The 24158-nt window shown below is 46.8% G+C and overlaps 1 protein-coding gene across 5 annotated transcripts; it reads left to right on the top strand.

Moving 5' to 3' along the window:
- Positions 1 to 1773: 1773 nt before the first annotated feature.
- CYP4F2 (cytochrome P450 family 4 subfamily F member 2) lies at positions 1774 to 22544 on the top strand. 5 transcript variants are annotated; one of them, XM_065534691.2, is made up of 13 exons: positions 1774 to 2212; positions 3102 to 3300; positions 4916 to 5060; positions 7993 to 8046; positions 8138 to 8265; positions 10123 to 10244; positions 10871 to 11141; positions 13593 to 13659; positions 13861 to 13990; positions 20666 to 20799; positions 20895 to 20959; positions 21142 to 21224; positions 21632 to 22544. In XM_065534691.2, exons 2-13 carry the CDS (start codon positions 3103 to 3105, stop codon positions 21795 to 21797), a joined length of 1563 nt encoding a protein of 520 aa, XP_065390763.1. In that variant the 5' UTR covers positions 1774 to 2212; position 3102; the 3' UTR covers positions 21798 to 22544. The 5 variants fall into 5 exon arrangements, with proteins under 5 accessions (XP_065390763.1, XP_073882326.1, XP_015296299.3 ...); XM_015440813.4 differs by lacking the exon at positions 1774 to 2212 and adding an exon at positions 2638 to 2686; XM_065534690.2 differs by lacking the exon at positions 1774 to 2212 and adding an exon at positions 2638 to 2802.
- The last annotated feature ends 1614 nt before the right edge of the window (positions 22545 to 24158 follow it).

Raw genomic sequence — 24158 nt, 5'->3', positions numbered from 1 at the left:
GAAAAGTGTGTAGTTAGATGAATCTTACAAGTTCTTTAAAGTGACTGTTTAAGGTTAGTCAAGCAGAGTGACATACAGGAAAGAAGACTAGTAGTAAATCAGTGGCAATATCCTTCTGTATTCGGCCACTCTTGTGTTGCTATAAAGAAATACCTGGCTGGGTATGGTGGCTCATGCCTGTAATCCCAGCGTTTTGGGAGGCCAAGGTGGGAGAATAGCTTGAGGCCTAGAGTTTAAGATCCCCCCGCCAAAAAAAAAGAAATACTTGAGACTGGATAATTTATAAACAAAATAGGTTTAACCGGATCATGATTCTGTAGGCTGTACAGGAAGCATAGTGGCATCTGGTTCTGCGGAGGCCTCAGGGAGATTTTACCCATGTTAGGAGGCAAAGTAGGAGCAGGCACATCACTTGGCAAAAGCAGGAGCAAGAGAGAGCGGGGCAGGTGCTACACAGTTTTAAATAACCAGATCTTGCAAGAAATCGCTAACAGGAAGACTGCACCAAACCATGAGGGATCTGCCCCCACGATCCAAACACCTCTCACCGGGCACCACATCCAGCATTGGGGATTACAATTCAACATGAGATTTGGGTAGGGACACAGACCCAAACCATATCAACCCCTAATGCCAGCAGAACCACTGACTAGCTTCGGGATCTCAAGAAAGGATTTTAAAGCTCGAATAGTCCCAGCACTGTAATAATTACAAGATAAAATGTAACTTCGATGTAGCATCTACACAATAATTGTGATTCTCTTCTCTGTTCTTGTCCAATCCAATGTTAAGTACAAAAATTTAAGTGAAGGTAAATAAAAGCAGTGGGGAATGACCTTGTCGTGTGGTATTAAGGAGAAGAGTCTCAAGCACAACTGCCTAAGTTGCAATGACCACAGCTACATCTAGAAGGAAGATGTGAGATTTTTTATTGTACGTTAACTAGAAACCTAGCATGAGGCAGATGGCTGGGAGCAGTCCAGGGAGTGTCCAGGATCTTACACAGAAAATCGCGTTTGGAGAGGAAGCTTGTTGCTCATTGCCTTTTGTGCCCAGCTGCCTGAGTTCCCTTCACCACCATTTTATTTGATAATAAGCTATCTAGAGAACTTGCTCCCTGTGCTGAGCCAAGAAGGGAAATGTGTGAGCTTTGAAGGGTGCAGTTTCTTTCGAGGAATGAAGAATATCTGTGCAAACTTGGGGCAGTTCAGAGCAGAGTGAGCTGCAAACTGTTCTGCAGGTATGGGGCTGGAAGGCTTCACACAACCTCATAGTCCTGGGACCCAAACTTTTACTCAGACCATGGGAGCAGGTGAGACAAGAGTCGGGCAAGTCAGACCTTTTTTTTTTTTTTTTTTTTTTTTTTGAGACGGAGTCTCGCTCTGTCACCCAGGCTGGAGTGCAGTGGCCGGATCTCAGCTCACTGCAAGCTCCACCTCCCGGGTTTACGCCATTCTCCTGCCTCAGCCTCCCGAGTAGCTGGGACTACAGGCGCCCGCCACCTCGCCCGGCTAAGGGTGGTCTCGATCTCCTGACCTCATGATCCGCCCGTCTCGGCCTCCCAAAGTGCTGGGATTACAGGCTTGAGCCACCGCGCCCGGCCACAAGTCAGACCTTTAATCCGCCCTGATAGGCTGGAGTGTGGGCTTGTGGCTTTTCTCCTTTGACCCAATTATTAGCCTCCACTCCCAATGTATCTGTGTGCAGAAGGCTCAGCTAGATGTGTCAGACATTGCAAATCCCCAACATAAATTAAAGTTTAACCCAGAATACAGAGACCAGGCAGGAGGAGGAGAGGAAAGGTAGAGATATTAAGCTCTTCTCCCTTATCAGAAAGAAACCTAGCAAAAGAAATTTCATGCTTAATGGGCCAAAGAGTAAATCAGAAAACTCCAGGGGTGATGGAATGCCCCTGGTGGTGGTGGTGGTGATGGGGAATTCTTTGCCCTGTGACCTCCCTTGGATTAATTTCTCCCCAGGACAATGGGAAAAATCATTTAGTCCTTGGAGGTTTTTATTTTTGATTTTATTTTTATTTTTAGTTTGCTTGAGAGTGACTCTGATCCTGTTTCTGATGGTTCCTCAGCATCGTACTGAGTAAGTCACCGGCCGTGCAGCATCTGGAGTGATTGGAGTGACCCAGGATCCCCAGTTCCCACGTCACAAATGAGGATCCCACATATCCGGGGCAGCGATGGAACATTGTTTCTGGGTTTGTCTATCTAATCTACTCATCCCATCTATCTAATTTCTCTATCTATATATATTTCTGCTTACCCATCCATCCATCAATCCATCTTAGCTGTAGGTTCATCCATTCATCTATTTATCCTATTATCTATGTATCTATCTATCATCTATTAATAGCTATCTATCCATCTGTCTAATACATCTATCATCTCTATCTACTTTGTCTATCTACCTAAACTATCCAGCCTATCTACTCTATTATCTATCTACCCATCCATCCGGACCTTGAGCTGATTCCTCTGCACTCAGCTGGCCTGAGGCCAGGTGTTGGTTGGCTGCCCAGGCTCAGGAGATGCACCCAGGCTGCAGGGATTGGTTGGCCCAGCCCAACCCAGCCAGCCCTGCCACAGCCTTTCCTACATCAAGGGCCAGGGTCAAAGGCCTCCCATCAGACAGGGAGAGGAGGTTGTGTGGGACAAACTGCTCCTGACAGAAGGTACCAGGCTGGGAGTGGCAGGCCCGGGGCAGGGGTCCTGGCCTGGGATGGAGACGGGTACTGCCCAAGGCCCATGCAGCTCCCGGGTGCTGGCCTGGAGGATGGGAGATTTCCTGGTAACTGAAACCAAGCCCCTGGCAACCTCCCAATGATTCAGGCTGGGTCTTTCTGGACTTTAATCAGTCTCTCTCTCTCTTTCCCATTCTGAGTGTTTACTAGGGAACTGGAGGCCACTTGGCTGCTGGTTTTAGCTGGGCCTTTCTGGACTTTACCTCTCAGTCCCTTTTTACCCATTGCTGAGCCCTCCCTGCTCTACCTCCAGCACTGCCCGTCCCTGCCTCTTCACTATCCCTGGAGCTCCCTGGGCCCTTCCCTGGGCCTCAGGATCTCACCCTCCATCCCATCTGCCCTGCAGGATGTCCCAGCTGAGCCTGTCCTGGCTGGGCCTCGGGCCGGTGGCAGTATCCCCGTGGCTGCTCCTGCTGCTAGTCGGGACCTCCTGGCTCCTGGCCCGTGTCCTGGCCTGGACCTACACCTTCTATGACAACAGCCGCCGCCTCCAGGGTTTCCCACAACCCCCAAAACGGAACTGGTTTTGGGGACACCAGGGCATGGTGAGTGTGGCAGCAGGACAGGTCTAGGTCTCAGGGTGGATGGACTTCCTGAGGGGTATGAGGCTGACGGAGTGGGGGTGAAGGGGTGAGCTCAGATCTGGGGTGGCAGAAAAGCAGGGGAGGCATCTTACTCATTGCTCTGTTTATTCACTTATTTCTGTGCTGTGCCAACCCAAGCCCTTCTCACCTCCTCATCCTCCCACTCCTGGCCTGCATCGAGTCCTTTTCCTGTCTATCTTCCCACATTAATGCACCTCTGCGGGGCTTCTGGGCAGAGGGTTGGCTGCACAGAGGCGAGTCCCTGGCATTCCCACATTCTCCATGGCTGGACTCGAGGCCTCCTGCACCCACTGTCCAGGGTCCTCTCCCTGCCTGGACTATTTCCTGTTGTGAGGGTACAGCTGGGCTAGAGGAGAGGCGTGGGCCCTCTCCCACTTCCACCATATCTGAAGGCACCTTCCTCTTACCTTCCTCTTCCTCTTATCTCCCTCTTACCAATGAGACCTGTTACCAAACCCAGATAAAAGTTGGTCACTCACTTCCCCTTTCAGAAGCTTTCCTTGGCCTTTCCCTTCCCCGAGACCTTGCCCTCTGACTTAGACCCGCTCTCCTCTTTGGGGGACGTGGTCTTAGTCTGCTCATTTGCAAATGGCAGGATTGATGGGTGTGTCCACAGGTGAAGTGGGAGGGTGCACAGGACGCACTAGCACAGAGCCTGGTGCAGAAGCTGCTCCCAGGTGGGAGACACTGTCCTGATGGACGGTCAGAGTCACCTCTGCTCCCCTAGTGGCTGCTGAGAAGGGAGGGTCCCCTGTGTGCAGAACCTTCTCCATGGGAGGAACCGGAACCTCTGTGAACCAGTCAGGACATGAAGGGGTGTGGGGACCAGCCTTAGGGACATGTCCTGAGGCCATACTGGTCCCTACGAATCTCCCCTGTGAGGACCTCCCCATGTGGCCGCCTCTGGGCTGAAATGACTCCCAGAACAAGAAAATCTTTCCTCTCAAGCTAAGCGGACCTCTGTGAGCGGACAGTGTGTCTTCTCCCTCTGCCCTGGGACGTGCCCTTGGGACTTGGAGATGGTCCCAAGAGAGAGAGCAGGAGGAATGTGGATAGATAGATAGATAGATAGATAGATAGATAGATGGATGCATAGATAGGATGGATAGATGGATGGATGGATGGGTGGACAGGTACGTAGATAGATAGATAAAAGGATAGATGGATGCATGGACACATGGTTGCACAGATAGGATGGATAGATGGATGATGGATGGATGGGTAGATAGAGTAGATAGGATGGATAGATTAGGTATACAGATAGAGTAGGTATATATGATGGATACATTAGACAGATGGATAGGTAGTTATTAACAGATGATAAGTAGACAGATAATAGGATGAATATATGGATGGATGAAAGTACAGATAAGATGGATTGATGGATAGATGGGTAGGCAGATAGATATATAGATAGAAAAATTAGATAGATAGGACGAATAGATTAGACACACCCAGAAATGTTTGACCAACTACCTGGGCATCCCTTAGCCTAGTCAAGTGGACACCTGGAATTAACCGTCACAGAAGGTAACGACCCCTGCCTTGCTTGCAGGTCAAATCCACAGAGGAGGGCATGAGAGTTCTGACTCAGCTGGTGGCCACCTATCCCCAGGGCTTTAGGGTCTGGATGGGTCCCGTCTTCCCCCTCCTCAGTTTGTGCCACCCCGACATCATCCGGTCTGTCATCAACGCCTCAGGTACCATCTGGAACACCTGGTGGTGGGTGCTGTGGTGCATTTGAGGCCTGCACTTCCTCTGTCCCCAAGCTCCTGTTTGGCCCCTGCAGTACTCTGGCCTCTCCTTTCCTTCTCTCTCAGCCATCTTCGTCTTTCTTTCATGTATTCATCAATTCCCATCTCAGTGTCTCCTCTCTCCACTGCCATCTGAACCCCTGTTCTGGTGTCTGGGCTGCCCTGGAACACCCCGAGAGACCTCAACTCAAGGCTCTGTCTTGGAGGAAACCCCAACCTTAAGGAGATGGACCTGGATAGAGATATCCCCAACTTCATGGCATCAGGAAAGGACCAGAGGGAGATGGATGACAGTCCAGGGAAGAACAAGGACTCTGCTGGGGCAGGCTGGAAGACTTCCTGGAGGAGGAGTTGCTGGAGTTATGTCTGGAACAATGAGTAGGAATGTTTGAAAGGAGAGTGCAGGGTGATGCAATTGGACATCGTTAGTATTCAAGGCCCCTTGCCAGGCCTAGCATCACCTTGCCTGTCCCAAAGCCTAGAACAATAAGGAGGACTTGTGGCTGGTGGGAGGTCTGGGCTGCTATTTCCATGATGTCCACCTCTAGTGGGTCAATTCCTTTTACCCCATCCTATAGCTTGTCTAACCTAAGTTCATTGCTCTCCTGGTGCAGGCCCTGGAGATCTCCAAAAGGAGACTCCACCCCAGCTTGGGACCCTTTCCTTGACCCCTGTGCTTCCCATCGTTGGACAGGCCAGGCTGAGCAGGGGAAATGGGCAGCATCCTACAGAGACCATGGCTCTGACATTAAAATGCTGAGTGACTCTGGGCTGGTTCCCAGCTGTCTCTGGTTATTGAGGTCTCTTTCCATTGTGAGTGGTGGAAACCCAACCTGGTGTGGTCTAAGCAAAGAAAGATAATCTGTTGACTTTAAAGTCCAGGGAGGATGGCCTTCAGGCATGGCTGGATCTGGGTCTCACACAATGTCACTGGGAATCTGTCTTTCTCTCTTTGCTTTAGCTTTCTCCAGGCTGCTTTTCCTTTCAAAGCGGTCTTTTCCTCATGATGTCGAAGATGAGTCCCAGAAGCTCAGTTCCCATTGGAAACCCCACCTTTCCCTCAGAGTTCCCAGAAATGGCCCATGATTTACTTCTCCTTGCCTGAGTCATAGGACCAATTTTTCCCCAAATCCCTGTGACTGATTGGCCAGTCTTGGCAGGCCTGGGTCTTCCGGAGCTACTGTTTTGGGGGCACAAAGAAGTTTGTTGGTTAAGGATTCAGGCCATGGGTGCAGCCAGACCCAGTCTTAGGCCTCAGGCTTGCCATGGTCTGGGACTGTGGGCAAGTGACTTTATTGTTCAGAGTCTCAGGCTCTTCATCTGGAAAATGGGATGAATGAGAGCTCAGGAAACACGGTGTGTGGATCCACATGGGGAAAGACCTTTTCTGTCTGTGTAACTGAAGGACTGGAGAGTCCTGCCTGGAGGATGTGAGGAGGAAGCCCAGGTGGGGCTCAGCGCTGAGAGGAGGATGAGATGCTGCTTGAAATCCTCAGGGCGAGGGCTTCGACCTCTTCTCTGCAGATCCTTCTCTCTCACAGCCTAGGAGAGCATGAATTGGGTCCTGTTTGTTTTTCTCCATATTCACAGCTCGGAGGAAGGTCTCCTATACACACAAAGCCTGGTGGGCACCTTTGGTGATGTGTGCTGCTGGTGGGTGGGGCCCTGGCAGGCAATTGTCCGCATCTTCCACCCCACCTGCATCAAGCCTGTGCCCTTTGCTCCAGGTAGACACTGCACTGGCCACGCCTTGCCCACAGCTGGCTCCAGCTGATCACGTGACCCATGTATAGCCAGGTGGGGCTGTGGTGGAGACGCCATTGCCTCCATCGCCCCTGGACTTCCACCTGTCTGACCTCTGTTCCTGCTTGCTCATGTCTGGGACGTGTCTCTATGATGGCTGTTATAAGGCCAGGTCTGCTGTACGGCTATGTCTTGTCACATGTATATTTACACATGGGTCCTGGTTACACCTGAAATGTGTTATACCTGGTTACATCTGGGATGCCATTCCAACTGCGGTCATGTAGAGCTGGTCACGTGTGGGGTTTATCTGTGGCCAAGGACATGTGGGGCATGTGAGGGCCTGTTTGGTTCTTGTCTCAGGTGCTGTTTGACATTGTCGTTTTCTCCTGCTGGTCACATCTGGGCCATGTTTGGGGCTTGTGTGAGGTCTGGGACCCAGAGTCCCTGCGTGAGCTGTCTGAGACATTATTTGAGTCTTGTCTGAGGCTGTGTTATAGTATGTTTGGGTCATGCCTAAGGAACAGTCTGGATCACATGTGGGCTATGTCTGGGACGTTAAAGATACCATATTTATATTCAACCCAGAGCTTGTATGTGGAACACGCTTCTAAGGTCATGTTAGACCATCTCATGTGCATGTTAGAGCATACTGTCTTGTGTTAGGAATTGTCATGTATTTTGTGGCCATGTCAGGACATGTGAACACATGTCAGGGTCGTGTCTCATGTCCAGGTCCATGTCAGAAGATGCCATGCCAGGAGATGTCAGAGAGTGCTGGGGCAGACAGGGTGTCCTAGGTCCTCGTGAAGGCATTCTGTAGAGTGCCGAGCTGTGCTCAGGGGTTGAGGAAAATGTTGGGTCATGTAGGAGGCGTGTCAAGGCATACTCGAGCCCCAACATAGCTGCTCCGTGCCAGGTTAGGCAGTGTCATTGTTGTACTGTGCTGCTGTAGCCTGGTCTGGTCTTCCCTCCCCTCCCCCATCCTCCCTTCTTCCTCTGCCCTTGGCCCCCTTCCTGCTATGTGGGGCTTGGAGGGGAGAAATGCAAACCTCTTGCTGGGAGCCTCCCCCCCACCCCCAAAGTTCCTCCTTCACCTGCCTCCATGGCCCCTGATTGTCCTCATTTATGTCAGCCGCCATTGTACCAAAGGATAAGGTCTTCTACAGATTCCTGGAGCCCTGGCTGGGTGAGTATCTGCAGGTGAACAGGGTTGGGAACAACCTGGAGGGCCAGGGAAGGGAGATGCCCTTGCCCATGGCCCTTGGCTGCCCTGTTAGGGGATGGGCTCCTGCTGAGTGCTGGTGACAAGTGGAGCCGCCACCGTCGGATGCTGACACCTGCCTTCCATTTCAACATCCTGAAGCCCTATATGAAGATTTTCAATGAGAGTGTGAACATCATGCATGTGAGTTATTTGAAGCCAAGGTCCCAACTGCAGCCTTGGGGTGGAGGGACCACAGACAGATCTGGTCTGGAATTTTGGCTCTGCTTGTGCCATTGGGCCATTGCTCTTCTTCTCTGAGCCTTGGTTTCCTTATCTGTAAAATGGGGCTAATAATCCCTACTTAAAAGATGGTCAAGGTGATGTAATGGAGTCATGTCCCTGGTGCATAGTAGGTGCCCAGAAGGTGTCTGTTTCTATGTTTCCATCACCCAAGCCCTGTAAACTCAAGAGGGTCACGACGACAATTGCATAGTAGCTGTTGCTGGTAAGAAACTTGAAAACTGATTGGTTTAAAACAATAAGGACTTATGATTGCTAATAAGTCTGTGGGACAGTTGGCGGGTTCTTCTGGATGTGGAAGGGATCATTCGTGGTACATGAGTAGCTGGGGGTCAGGTCAGCAGCCTTGCAGGTGTTGGTTGAATTCTGTTACATGTTTGCGTTTTGGCTGGGACATGTTTGGGTTCCCCCACATGTCTGGGTTTGGCCTCAGCTGGGACCCCTGGATGTTCCTCCCTATGATTGTCTCCTTCCAGAAGGCACCCGTGGTTCACAATGCAGGCAGGGCTCCAGGGAGTGGAGTGAGACGAGGTTTAACTTCATTCGTTATTACCTCATCATTTTCACCACATTGTATTTTGACTTTGAAAGCCAGAAGTCCAACACGGAATCAAAGGCAGGGGGTAAAATAGGCTCTGTCTGTTAATGGGAGTTGCTGAAAAATCACATTGTAAAGGGTGTGGATATGGGAGGAAGGGAAGAATTGTGGCAAGGTTTTGTGAAGTGTCTAGGATTTATTTTAACTTACAAATTGATAAGTTAGTTTGTTACTGTTTCATAAATTCTTCCAGAAGGACAAGAGACTCCTGGGTCAGAGACAAAGGATAGTTTACTACTCATGACACAGAGAGCAGCATGTGTTTCTTGTTAGATTGCATTTTTTTTTTTCTCCAAGCTTTCCAAATCCCATGGGCTGACACAGGTGGGCTTCTATAAATGCCTGCTGACATAGTATATTGCATTACAGAAAAGGAGAATTAAGCTTAGGGAATCTGCTTTTATAGCAAGCAAAAGCAACATGTCTAGGGGGAGTCTTTACCTTATCCCTCAAAGTTATTCTTTGCAAACACAACTCTGATAAATTTTCCATGTCAAGAACATTCATGACATTCCCAGAAAGGATGCTCAGGACTCACGAAGGACTACCTCCCCAAAACAGGGAGATTGTTGAAATCAATTTATTACAATGCAGATGGGGAAATCCATCATTTATTGAGCATGAACCATATGCCAGAAACAATGCCATGTGCCCATTCCATGACACGAGTACATATTGTCTAATTTAATTTTAAGAACTCTGTGAAGGAGAGATGATGTATTTCTGCCCTATGGCAGATGATGAAACTGCAGGTCTGAGAGATTAGGGAGCTAACCCAAGTTCACCCAGCTAATGAGTGAGCTTGGCGTGGTGGAGCAGTTTCTAACGTGGATTATACGGCTCCAAAGCACATCATCTTAACTGTTCCTGAAGATTTGACAGGTGCGATATAGGGGAGGGTAGTGAATTGACTAATGGCACACAGAGCACAGGAGCCAGAGCTGGAACTTGAACCTAGGTCTCCTAACTCCCAATCTTGGGTCTTCATCTCTTAGTAGTAACAGCTTTTGCTTGAACCATAACCTGGTCCTCCCTGGGGAGGGGTCCCAGGGGAGAAGATGAAGAGGCTTATTCTGGGGAGTGCGTCTTGACGGTTGGGGTTGGAGAGGTGCTCAAGGGAGCAAGGAGCCTGCCCCAGCTCCATCCCCTTCTCTGGCTAGGCCAAGTGGCAGCTCCTGGCCTCAGAGGGCAGTGCCCGTCTGGACATGTTTGAGCACATCAGCCTCATGACCTTGGACAGTCTGCAGAAATGTGTCTTCAGCTTTGACAGCCATTGTCAGGAGTAAGTTCTTGCCCAGGGTCTGGGATCTTGGGCCATGGACCCAAAGTGGGTAGGTGGGGGAGGGAGGACTGAGCGGGGAAATCAGACAAACCTTCCTGGAGGAGTTTCGTTATACCTGATCATTGAAGGACTGGTGTGAACTCTATCTTGAGGCTTCCAGGGAGCCATCGAAGAGGTTTGAACTGGTGGGTGTGGTCAGAGCTGAGCTCTATAGGGGATTGACTGTAATGTAGCACTAAATGGAGTTAACACTGATGCAAAGAGGCTAGGGTGGAAGCTGGACCATGGACCGGTTGGAGGAGGATGAAGTCTGAACTTTGTGGACAGTTTCAAGGAGAAGGGTCAGGACTGTATACGGGGAGGGAAAGAGAGAATAGGAGAAAAATGTGCAAGTTATACTCTGGATGCCTAGTGGCATGGACACATCTCATAGAGATTGGATGCAGGGGGAGAAGAGAGCTTGGAGAATCAATCTCATGCTGATCCCCACCCCTGTCTCTGTGGGGTCATCTGTTCCTGGATACTCCGTTTACTGTTAGGAGGTAGCTTCTGGCTGCTGGTGGGAGGTGCTCCTGGGGCTTCAGGTGTATTAAATTGTTGCCTCCCTTTCTGCCCTTATCCTGCAGGAAGCCCAGTGAATATATTGCCGCCATCTTGGAGCTCAGTGCCCTTGTATCAAAAAGACACCAGCAGTTCCTCCTGCACATAGACTTCCTGTATTATCTCACCCCTGATGGGCAGCGTTTCCGCAGGGCCTGCCGCCTGGTGCACGACTTCACAGATGCCGTCATCCAGGAGCGGCGCCGCACCCTCCCTAGCCAGGGTGTTGAGGACTTCCTCCAAGCCAAGGCCAAATCCAAGACTTTGGACTTCATTGATGTGCTCCTGCTGAGCAAGGTGGGCTTCTCTGGGATCTGAATTCAAGAAGTAGAAGGGAGCTTCATGTGAAATGTCAGATGAAAGAAGTTGAACTTGATCCAGAGGGCACTAGGGAGCCATGGAAGGTGATTGAGGAAGGGAGGGACAGGCAGAGATAGGTTTTAGAGATGACTCTGTGGAGTGCACGTAGCAGGGAGCTGCTAGGTTTGAAACTGACAAGTCTGAGAGTTTGCTCTATTTACAAGCTAATGAGTTAATTGGCCACATTTAAATAGGTACATTTACATCTACATCTATGTCTGGATCTATGTTTATGTTTTTGCCTATGTCTTTCTAGATCTTTGTCTCTGTTTGAGTTTGTGTCTCTGTCTATGACTATGACTGTGAGTCTTTGTCTTTGTCATTGGCCATATCCGTTCGTCTTTGTATCTGTGTCCTCATCTTTGTCCATGTCTACGCCTTTGTCCTGTCTTTTCTATGTCTATGTGTATGTCTTTGTCTCTGTCTATATTTTCATCCATGTCTATGTCTTTGTGTGTATCTGTGTCTGTGTTTATGTCTTTGTCTTTTCTCCGTGTTTGTGTCGTTGTCTCAGTGTCTGTCTATGTCCGTGTTTTTTGTCTGTGCCTGTGACTGTGTGTTCGTCTATGGCTGTGTCTATGTCAATGCTGTGTCTATATCTTTGTCTGTGCCTGTGCTTGTGTCTGTTTTTGTCTATGTCTATGTTTACGTCTATGAGTATTTGTGTCTGAGTGTGTCTATGTTTATGTGTATTTGTGTGTCTGTGTTTCTAAGTCCGTGACTTCATCTATGTGTGCATCTGTGTCTGTATCTGTCTATGTCTATGTCTACATTTATGTGTATTTGTATTTGTGTGTTTGTGTTTCTAAGTCTGTGACTTCGTCTATGTGTGTGTGTCTGTGTCTATATCTTTGTCTATGTTTATGTGTATTTGTGTGTCTGTGTTTGTAAGTCTAAGACTTCATCTATATGTGTGTGTGTGTGTCTATATCTGTGTCTATGTCTACGTTTATGTGTATTTGTATTTGTGTGTCTGTGTTTCTAAGTCTGTGACTTCATCTCTGTGTGTGTGTGTGTCTATATTTTTGTCTATGTTTATGTTTATGTGTATTTGTGTGTCTGTGTTTCTAAGTCTGTGACTTCATTTGTGTGTGTTTGTGTCTATATCTGTGTCTATGTCTATGTTTATGTGTATGTGTATTTGTGTGTCTGTGTGTCTAAGCCTGTGACTTCATCTATGTGTGTGTGTGTTTGTGTTTGTGTCTATATCTGTGTCTATGTCTATGTTTATGTATATTTGTGTGTCTGTGTTTCTAAGTCTGTGACTTCATCTGTGTGTGTCTGTGTGTGTGTCTATGTTTATGTGTATGTGTATTTGCATTTGTGTGTCTGTGTTTCTAAGTGTGACTTCGTCTATGTGTGTGTGTGTGTCTATATCTGTGTGTATGTCTATGTGTATTTGTGTGTCTGCGTTTCTAAGTCTATGATTTCGTCTGTGTGTGTGTGTCTGTGTCTATATCTGTGTGTATGTCTATGTTTATGTGTGTTTGTGTGTCTGTGTTTGTGTCTAAGTCTATGACTTTGTCTATGTGTGTTTGTGTCTGCATCTGTGCCTATGTCTTTGTCTATGTGTATGTCTGTTGTGACGGATGCATTAAACCTCTGAATCAGAGCAGCCCATGTCTCGTTCACAGCAATACTACCAGCCAGAGCAGGATTGTGGCACTGGCTCTTCAGCCTCAAGTCAAATTTCTCCAAGGGCAATGTTTTCACCTGTATGTCCAGAAGAGTTTGCACCCTAGGAAAGGGGCCCTACATTATGAGTCTTGGCACATTTTCTATTTCTTCCCAAGAAAGAGAATGAGAGATACACACACACACACACACACACACACACACACGCACACACACACACACACGGAGGCAGAGAGAGAGAGATCGAGTGAGAATGTTTGCTAGCTTTGTGAGACGGTGTGTGTTTTTTGCTCTGTAGCATAAACAAATCCTCTTCAGTGAGATGCCATCATCTGTAGGCTTACAACCCAAATGTCTCCAGGGAGATAAGATTCTCAAATGTATCACTCTAGAATGTGGGCCAGTATCTTTGGAGCCATACTTAATCTCTAATTTCCAAGGGAAATTGCCATTTAATTCTCCTGTAACTCAGGTTGCCAGTAACTTTTTCTCAGAAATTTTTCATTAAAATGTTCATGGGTCATTGAGTCTTCCCAACAGGGACCAAGAGGAGGCAAGGAAGCCAGAGAGGAAGGTCATGAGGTGGGGGCTCTGGCCGTGGTGACCAAGAGGGGTCTAGGAGTGCAAGATGGACTTGGATTTCTGGAAGGAGGATGAATCTTCAGAGCTTGTCTCAGATTAGACTCAAGAGCCCTCAGAGCTAGTGTGACTTTTTGTTGGGGGCGGGGTTTGGGGTTCTTGCCTTCTCTCCAGGATGAAGACGGGAAGGAGTTGTCCGATGAGGACATAAGAGCAGAAGCTGACACCTTTATGTTTGAGGGTGAGGGCCCCAGTGTGGGGCTACAGTGGGGACTGGGATCTCTCCATTCCACAAACAGGGTGGTTGGACCTGTTGGTCCAAACCCCCCAGCCTTCCTGTCCCCCTTCCCCCATCCTCCCTGAAGTCCTCAATGTATGGGTGCTGTCCACCCTCGAGTGCTGAAACAGCCCAGAAACCCAAGCCTGCCTTGCTGCCTCCCAGGCCATGACACCACGGCCAGTGGTCTCTCCTGGGTCCTCTACCACCTTGCAAAGCACCCGGAATATCAGGAACGTTGCCGGCAGGAGGTGCAAGAGCTTCTGAAGGACCGTGAGCCTAAAGAGATTGAATGGTGAGTGCAGGCGCTGGTGGCTGTTCCTGAGCCTCTCTCGTTGACTCTGTTCCCCAGGTGGGAAGGGGAGAGGGGTTGTTTTTGTTGATGCTTCCACTGTTGCTTAGTGGGAATAGGAGCAGAGGACCACAGGCAGGACTTAATACCCAGCCTGACTGTCTGGGGAAAGGTTACAGGCCGTTAGGTTACAGAAAGACCCGGGCTTCTGAGAGAATTGGTGATGATATGTGAGGACGGATCACGCCACTTAGCACATGTTCAGCAAATGAACTTCCCCTCCACTCTCTTCCTTTTCTCCCAGAAATATCATTTTTTTCCAAACATCTTCACTTGTTGAATGTTTGCTCTTCTGTTCCCTAATTCCTACCCTTCTGTCCAGTCCAGGGATTTATAAGGGAGACCTGGGGGTAAAAGTCATCCATTCTAGTCCAGAACACCTGCATCGTTCATCCATCCCGTCCTCATTCAGCAAACGCTCCCACACTGCATTCCCACCCCCACATCTGTACACAGCATCTTTCTGTGCTCTGGAGACCTGGGAAGGACCCAGCCCAGAGATCTGTTTTCCAGGTGCTCCCAGCCTGGTGGGGGAACTGTCCCTGGGCAGGACTCTCCCAGCCCACGTGGGCAGGGGTGGGGTTTGCAGTCAGAGAAGCAGGACTAGGGGGATATAGAAAGTGTCTCAGTTGAGAGCCTGAATAATGATCTGAATAATGATTAGTAGATAATTGGGTACAGCTGGGGAACAGTGCTCTAGGTCAAGAAGACTGCCTGGGATCTTCACAGGAGAAAGGGCGGAGGGGGGAAGAGAGAGAGAGAGAGAGAGAGAGAGAGAGAGAGAGCAGGGTAGGGGGCAGAAAGGAGAAGGAGAAGGGGAGAGAGAGGGAGAAACTCAGTCATGGTGAGATGATAAAACTGGGGCTGGCTGTGGTAACCTTGGCGAAAATGTTAATGGCTTCAGTTTAAGCCCAAGGGCAATAGGGAGCCATGGGAAGTGTTTGAGTAGGGGAGGGACAGGTCACATCTGGGTACCAGGAAGATCTTTCTAGGGCTAGTGTGGAGGGCGTTCTGGAGAGGACCAGCTGTAGAATGAGGGCACAGTGGGGACATTCTGAGGCCTGAGCCAGGCCAGGGGCTGGAGGAAGGAGAGGAGAGGAAGCATTGGAGTGGATGGGTGTCTTGGATTCAGTGTCCTCCTGTCCATGCCTTTGCTCAGCACAGCAGCCCTGTGAGGAGGAGAAATATTTTTCTGTTTTTAAAACCAATACCTGCCGGGCGCGGTGGCTCAAGCCTGTAATCCCAGCACTTTGGGAGGCCGAGGCGGGCGGATCACAAGGTCAGGAGATCGAGACCACAGTGAAACCCCGTCTCTACTAAAAATACAAAAAATTAGCCGGGCGCGGTGGCGGGCGCCTGTAGTCCCAGCTACTCAGGAGGCTGAGGCAGGAGAATGGCGGGAACCCGGGAGGCGGAGCTTGCAGTGAGCCGAGATCGCGCCACTGCACTCCAGCCTGGGCGACAGAGCGAGACTCCGTCTCAAAAAAAAAAAAAAAAAAAAAAAACAAAAAAAAACCCAATACCTTTTCTGCATTTTTAACAAACAATTTTTTATTGCTGCATAATAGATGCACATAGATTTGAAATGCACGTGATAATCTGATACATTCATATAATTGGCAAAGATCAAATCAGTGTACCTGGGATATCTGTCGCCTGAAATATTTGTCTTTTCTTTATGCTAGAAACATAACTAACATAAGCTAACTATTTTGGTATATACAGTACACATCGTAAACTGCAGTGAGCCCACTGATCTATCGAGTGCTAGGTTTTATTTCTCCTATCAAACCTCTCATTTGTGCCCGTTAATCAACTTCTCCTCACCCCTCCCTCCCTTCTACCAATCTACCTTCTATTTTCACGAGATCTGCTTTTTCAGTTCCCACATGTGAGTGAGAGTATGTAATATGTGTCTTTCTGTGCTGGGTTTATTTACTTACCACAGTGACCTCCAGTTCCATCCATGTTGCCGCAAATGACAAAATTCCAGTCTTTTTAATGGTGGCATAGTATTCCATTGTGTATACACGCCACATTTCCTTTCTTCCTTCCTTCCTTCTTCCTTCCTTCCTTCCTTCCTTCCTTCCTTCCTTCCTTCCTCCCTTCCTGACTTCCTTTCTTCCTGCCTTCCTCCCTCCCTCCTTTCCTTCCTCTCTCTCTTTCTCCCTTTCCTTCCTCCCTCCCTCTCTCTGTCTCTCTTTCTTTCCTTCTTTCTTTTTTTGAGACAGAGTCTCGCTCTGTCGCCCAGGCTGGAGTGCAGTGGCACGATCTTGGCTCACTGCAACCTCTGCCTCCTGGGTTCAAGCTATTCTTCTGCCTCAGCCTCCCAAGTAGTTGGGACTACAGGTGTGCACCAACCACGCCTGGCTAATATTTGTATTTTTAATAGGGATGGGGTTTCACCATATTGGCCAGGCTAGTCTCGAACTCCTGACCTCATGATCTGCCTGCCTCGGCCTCCCAAAGTGCTGGGATTACAGGCGTGAGCCACCACGCCCGGCAGCCACATTTTCTTTATCCATTCAGTTGATGGGCACTTAGGTTGAATCCATATTTTGGCTGTTGTGAATAGTGCTGCAATAAACACGGAAGTATAGGTATCTCTTCAACAGATTTATTTCCTTTCTTTGGGATAGAAATTTCTTGTCTTTCTTTTCAGTAGTGGAATTTCTGGGTTATACGGTAGTTCTAGTTTTAGTTTCTTGAGGAATCTCTGTGCTGTTCTCTGCAGTGGCTACACTAATTTATATTCCCACCCACAGTGTGTGAGAGTTCCCCTTTCTCCATGTCCTCACCAGCATCTATCGTTGCCTGTCTTTTTGATAAAAGCCATTTTAACTGGGATGAGACGATATCTCATTGTGGTTTTGATTTGCATTTCTCTGACGATTAGTGACATTGAGCATTTTTCCATCTACCTATTGGCCATCTGTATGTCTTCTTTTAAGAAATGTCTATTCAGAGCTTTTGACCAGTGTTAAATAAGATGATTTGATTTTTTTTTTTTTTCCTATTGAGTTGTTTGAGCTCCTTATATGATATATTCTGGTTACTAATCACTTGTCAGGTGGGTAGTTTGCAAATATGTTCTGCCATTCTGTGGATTGATTCTTCACTTTGTTGATTGTTTCCTTTGCTGTGCAGAAGCTTTTTACCTTGTTGTAATCTCATTGGTCTATTGCCTGTGCTTTTGAGGTCTTACGCAGAGAATCTTTGCCCAGACCCACGTCCTGGAGTATAAAATCCAGATTCAAGCAAAAATTGTGCATGTGGTTAAAAGAAAGGGTCCAAACAATTTATGATAAAGATGAGCTTCCTTATTAAGCTCCACCTTAGCAGTGACTACGGTCAGCAGTTTTCTGTGTATTTTTCCAGAAAATGGCTATCCCAATGCCCACGTTTATATGAACTCCTGCTGTGATTTTTATTTACATGAACATGTACTGTTTTTTTCTTTGTAAATAAAACTATAAAAATAGACACAGTTCTGCACTTTATCTCTGAGATCTTATATTTTTCTCAAAATATGAGTTTTCAAAAATGAGTTTGTTTTTAAATTTGTTATTTCATTGATAAATTTTAATTATACATATTAGAGGTACAATGTGATGTTATGACGTAGGTGTACAACCTGAAATTATTAAATCAAGGTGATGAACAAATCCAGCACTTCATGTATTTATCATTTTTGTGTTGAGAACATTTGAAATGTACTCTCTTAGCAATTTCAATTAATACATTGTTCACTAAATCACCATGCTGTGCAGTAGATCTCAAAAACTTATTCCTCTTGCATAACTGAAGCTTCTATCCTTTGACCAACATCTCATCCTTCTCTGTCCCTCCCTCAGCCCTGGCCTCTGGTAACCATCATTCTACTTCTATTTCTTTTTTGTTGTTGTTGTTTTTTGAGACAGAGTCTTGCTCTGTCACCCAGGCTGGAGTGCAGTGGCACGATCTCAACTCACTGCGACCTCTGCCTCCCAGGTTCAAGCGATTCTCCTGCCTCAGCCTCCTGAGTAACTGGGATTACAGGCTCCTGCCACCACGGCCAGTTAATTTTTTTTTGTATTTTTATTACAGATGGGGTTTCACCATATTGGCCAGGCTGGTCTTGAACTCCTGACCTTGTGATCTGCTCCCCTTGGCCTCCCAAAGTGCTGGGATTACAGGCGTGAACCACCACGCCCGGCCTCCACTCCTATTTCTATGAGCTTGACTATTTCAGGTCCCAGGATAAGTAAGATCATGTGTGTTTGTGTTTCTGCACCTGGCTTACTTCACTTAGCATAAGTTCCTCCAGGTTCTTCCATGTTGTAGCAAATGAGATAAGTTTTTTTTTTTTTTTTTTTTTTTTTTTTAAGGCTGAATGGTGTTCCGTTGTATATGGAAAATATACATTGAAAATGAGCATTAAATTACAAAACCAATGAGAAGGACAGGTTCTTCTTGCACCAAATGAGATATTACAGATAAGACTAGGGTTTTCCTTGACAATTCTGCCACCCCACCTAATCCTTTCTCATTCTCTAAAGGTGTCTCCAGAGCTGTAGATTTGTTATCTATCTATCTATCTATCTATCTATCTATCTATCTATCCATCTATCTATCATCTATCTATCTATCTGTCATCTATCTATATTACCTATCTATCTATCACCTATCTATCTCTATTATCTATCTAGCTATCTATCATCTCTCTATCTCATCTATCTATCTATCATCTATCTATCTATCATCTATCTATATTACCTATCTATCACCTATCTATCTCTATTATCTATCTAGCTATCTATCATCTATCTCATCTATCTATCTATCATCTCTCTATCTCATCTATCTATCTATCTATCTATCTATCTATCTATCTATCTATATCTCCATTATCTATCTATCTATCTATCTATCTATCACCTATCTCTATTATCTATCATCTATCTATCTGTATTATCTATCTATCATCTATTTATCTCTATTATCTATCATCTATGTATCTATCTACCTATTATCTATCATCTATGTGTCTCTGTTTCTATCATCTATGTATGTATCTATTATCTATCTTTCTATATCTGTCATCTATCTATTATCTATCATCATCTATCAATCTATCACCTACCTCTGAATCATTCATTTCCATAAATATATATTCATATACTTTTTGCCCTTTTTACATGCATATATGTATATATTTGTAACTTTTTCATTAGACAGTGTGTCTTAATGCTATTTTTTTCTGAGTGGTAAATATTTTATTCCTTATTTATTAATCTCATTCCTATGTTGAAGACACATAAACATTTTCAATGATAGTAGATATTTCCAGTTTGCCTTCCAGATTGTCTGTACTGATTTACCTTCTAGCCTATAGTATGTGATGAGACTAGTGATCCCTATTTCCTCCTTTTGGGTAGCTGTATAGTATTCTCTTGTATGGCTATTTATCTAAACATCTTCCCATCAATGTATATGTGGCTTGTTCCTAACCTTTTGCTAAAAGTGGACATGAGGCAGTCAGCATGTGTGCACACTGACCATTCCTTACACGTATAAGCATGTCTGCAGGACAAATTTCCTCAAGTGCAATTGCTGAATCAAAGAACATTTGCATGGTACAATTTTAATTATTGCAAATCCTTTCCTATTAGCTGAGTTTGATGGCACAAGCTTTCCCATAACTTTACCAATACTACTAATGTATTATTAAATGTTAAAATCTATGCCAATCTTCACCTTTCTTCTTTTGATGGACGTTGTTTTAAATAAGAGTGAGGTTAAACATCTCTTGGACGTTTTCTTTTTGTGGAAATTGGTCCTTTACTTTTTTACTCTTTTTCTTTGGATTCTTCAAAAATATTTACTTTTAAGAATGTGTATTAAAATTGATTTTTTTTTTTGAGACAGAATCTCTGTTGCCCAGGCTGGAGTGCAGTGGTGCGATCTCAGCTCACTGCAACCTCCACCTCCCGGGTTCAAGCGATTCTCCTGCCTCAGCCTCCCGAGTAGCTGGGATTACAGGCGTGCACCACCTCTCCCGGCTAAGTTTTTGTATTTTTACTAGAGACGGGGTTTCACCATGTTAGCCAGGATGGTCTTGATCTCCTGACCTTGTGATCCACCCACCTTAGCCTCCCAGAGTGCTGGGATTACAGCCATGAGCCACCACACCCGGTCAAAATTGATTTTTTTTTTTTTCTGTCTTGGGTTGCAAAATATTGCCTTTTAACTTTTGGAGGGTACTTTTGATTAATATCCTTTACTTGCAAAAACTACTACCTTGAGCATATTCAACTTCTGTGAAGTTAAATTGGTCCACATTTTTCTTTCATAACTGTAAAATCCATCAGTTTCCCCGGATTTTGTTTTGGACAGGGGCTCTCTTTATCAAATGTGAAGTTTTCACTTATGTCTTTTTCTGAGCTCTCTGTTCTTCTCCATGGGTCTGTTTTCTTGTTTTTGCCACAGTGCCACACTGTTTTTATTACTGCAACTTTGTAACAATTCTTTTTAAAAGTTTATTTCCTTATAGGAAGAAAAGGTCTCACTTGCAAACAGAGAAGCTGATAGTTATGTCTTTGCTCCCTTGATAATGATTGGGGCTGGGTGTTTCCTTAGGGACGACTTGGCCCAGCTGCCCTTCCTGACCATGTGCATTAAGGAGAGCCTGCGGCTGCATCCCCCAGTCCCGGTCATCTCCCGCCGTGTCACCCAGGACATTGTGCTCCCAGACGGCCGGGTCATCCCCAAAGGTGCTCACAGTCTCACGGGAAGGAGCCTCCTGGGTAGGAAGAGGGTCCCCTCAGGGAAGGAGGTCTTCTCCTGACTGCCCCCTTCTCTCCCACAGGCATTACCTGCCTCCTCAGTGTTTTTGGAACTCATCACAACCCAACTGTGTGGCCAGACCCTGAGGTGCGGGGCCCCCCTCCCTCCCTCTTCTTTTGTCCATTCCAAGGCTCCTAGAGGAGGGGGCAGGGTTTTGATCAGGAGAATCCAACATCACTTCCCTCCAAGACACACACAACTGTCTGTTTCTCCAAGGCTGGTAGACCTGGGAGATCCTACCCAGTAACGCTTCTTGGTCTCACCTCCAGGTCTATGACCCCTTTCGCTTTGACCCAGAGAACATCAAGGAGAGGTCACCTCTGGCTTTTATTCCCTTCTCCGCAGGGCCCAGGTAAGGGGGGCCTGTGTCTGAGTTGGGGACGGGTTGATGGGTGCAGGGGTCTGGGCATGACAGTGGGGTAAAAGGGGACATTGTAGATGGTCCAAGTTCCAGCTCTCCTTCCCTCACCTCCTCTGGAGTTTATGGGAAAAGGTCCATAAAGTAGGGTTGGGTTGGTCCAAAAGGGTCTGTGGTGTGCTCAGAGCCCCCTCCCACCCCACCTTGGTCTAGGCTGGGGGCTGGAGCTGGGCTAGGCTTGCAGGATATGCAAGCCCACATGGGGATCCAGGCACAGATACCCCCTTCTCTATCCTCAAGCTACTCTAGGTGGGGTTGGCTGTCCCAGGCCAGGTTCCCGGCTTGAGGGGGCCAGGATGGGGTTCTTGGTTGCAGTCAGAGTTCCCACCCCCGTCCCCCAGGAACTGCATTGGGCAGACCTTCGCGATGGCCGAGATGAAGGTGGTCCTGGCGCTCACGCTGCTGCGCTTCCGCGTCCTGCCGGACCACACCGAGCCCCGCAGGAAGCCGGAGCTGGTCCTGCGCGCAGAGGGCGGACTTTGGCTGCGGGTGGAGCCCCTGAGCTGAGTTCTGCAGAGACCCACTCTGACCCCATTAAAATGACCCCTGATTCATCAAAAGTGAAGCACAGAATTACCCTATGACCCTATTCCACACTCCTGTATTGCATCCTAGATACCTACTCAAAATAATTGAGACAGGTGTTCAAACAAAAAGACGCTTGTGCATGAATGTTCATGGCAGCCCTATTCACAGTGGCCAAACAATGAAAACAACCCCAAGGTGTATATTACCAGATGAAAGGATAAAACAAAATGTGGTCCATCCATACAATGGAATATTACACAGCCACAAAAAGGAATGAAGCAGTGATCCCTACTACACTGTGGATGAACCTTGAATACATGATACTGAATGAAAGACATCAGATGCAAAAGGTCACACAGTGTGCGGTCCTTTTATATGAAATTTCCAGAACAGGCCAATCTGAAGAGATGTATAACAGATTGGTGGCTTTCAGCAGCTGTGGGGAGGTGGGACTGAGGAGCGACTGCTAATCCAGATGGGATTTCCTCCTGGGATGGTGAAAATGTTCTGGACCTAGATAGTGACGAAGGTAGCACGACATTGTGAGTGCACTAAACGCTATTGAATTGGACACTTTGAATGGGTGAATTTTGTGGTAGGTGAATTCTACTTCAATAAAAAAAAAAATGCTATTTTATCTCACACATAATATTTTTTTTCTGTGCGATTGTTCATATAATAATATGCTGTGAGCATCTTTCCATGACATTAAATCATCTTACGAAACATTTTGTGGTCTTCAACATGTGTGTGTTAAGTGTTCAAATCAGTCTTAATTTAAAAAAAAGACATTATGTTAGAAAATAAAAGTGTTTTGTCTCACTTTGTAAGAATTATCTTCTACACATTGACTGTTAGTAACAAATTGAATTATTCTTCATCAAGTAACATTTAGGGTAGAGATCTCATTTTCATAGCAACAGATGCACAAATATTCATGTAAGATACAGGTGTGGTTAGACACCTTTCATAGAACTGGTATGGTTTGGAAATTACACAGACACTGAATGTTTTGGTCGTATTAACAGAAGTAGATCACTGAGAAGGGAGAAGGTGACTTTTCAGCTCCCTCAGGTAGATGCTGATTTCATCCTCACACTGATCTTACGGGTTGTAGATGAACTCGCTTGTTCAAGGTCAACCACTGAAGGGTGGAGTTGGGGGTGAATCTGAGCAGTTTGGCACCAGAGGTCATGCCTTATCGTATCAAGGACATGATTTTCAAAGTGGGTCTCAGCCCTAGGCCCATCAGATCACCTGGGAACCCCTACAGATTCCAGACTGAGTAGATGAGACTCTTTCACAGGTGGTGCCTACATTTGGTTTGTTTTGCTTTTTGTTTCTTTTTGTTGTTGTTGTGAATTCATTTTGTCTTTTTGAGACAGAGTCTCCCTCAGTCTCTCAGGCTGGAGTGCAGCGGTACAACCATAGCTCACTGCAACCTCAAACTCCTGGCCAAAGTGTTGGCATTAAAGGTGTGAGCCACTCCTCCCAGTCCCTTTTTTTTTTTTTTTTTTTTTTTGAGACGGATTCTCACTATGTCGCCAAGCCTGGAGTGCAGTGGTGCCATCTTGGCGCACTGAAACCTCTGCCTGCCGGGTTCCAGCGATTCTCCTGCCTCAGCCTCCTGAGTAGTTGAAATTACAGGCATGCACTACCACACCCAGCTAATTTTTTTGTGTTTTTAGTAGAGACGGGGTTTCGCCACGTTGGCCAGGCTGGTCTTGAACTCCTGACCTCAGATGATCCACCCGCCCCGGCCTCCCAAAGTGTTGGGGTTACAGGCGTGAGCCACTGCGCCCAGCCCCAAGTTTTTAAATATAATGTTGTTGACCAGAAATACGTTCATTCATGTAAAAAATAAAATGCCCAGTTGCCCAGTGAGAAATGATGGTGCTACCTATGCTCTTCCTCTGCCCAGTTTCTTCACGTGTATAAAGATAAATACTTTCATACCTTGTCCATCCTTTCATAGTATATTTAGCCAAACTATATATAATTAGTCACCCTAATTACATATTAGTATGCCTACACTACAATGAGTGTGCTTACTTGCTACTCCTATATTTTCTTTTTTTTTTTTTTTTTTTGAGACGGAGTCTCACTCTGTCGCCCAGGCTGGAGTGCAGTGGCTGGATCTCAGCTCACTGCAAGCTCCGCCTCCCGGGTTCACGCCATTCTCCTGCCTCAGCCTCCCAAGTAGCTGGGACTACAGGCGCCCGCCACCTCGCCCGGCTAGTTTTTTGTAGTTTTTAGTAGAGACGGGGTTTCACCGTGTTAGCCAGGATGGTCTCGATCTCCTGACCTCGTGATCCGCCCGTCTCGGCCTCCCAAAGTGCT

This window comes from Macaca fascicularis, chromosome 19 (genome assembly GCF_037993035.2).
Source record: "Macaca fascicularis isolate 582-1 chromosome 19, T2T-MFA8v1.1".
NCBI classification, from domain to species: Eukaryota; Metazoa; Chordata; class Mammalia; order Primates; family Cercopithecidae; genus Macaca; species Macaca fascicularis.
The sequence above is the reverse complement of the archived record's forward strand: the minus strand, read 5'-3'. Positions and strand labels throughout refer to the sequence as shown.

Bases quoted from the DNA above. Each gene is read 5' to 3' on its own strand.
- CYP4F2 (XM_065534691.2), top strand. From the start codon at position 3,103: ATGTCCCAGCTGAGCCTGTCCTGGCTGGGCCTCGGGCCGGTGGCAGTA. The intron at 8,266-10,122 runs GTGAGTTATTTG...TTCTCTGGCTAG, and splicing joins AGAGTGTGAACATCATGCAT to GCCAAGTGGCAGCTCCTGGC. The intron at 21,225-21,631 runs GTAAGGGGGGCC...CCCGTCCCCCAG, and splicing joins CCCTTCTCCGCAGGGCCCAG to GAACTGCATTGGGCAGACCT.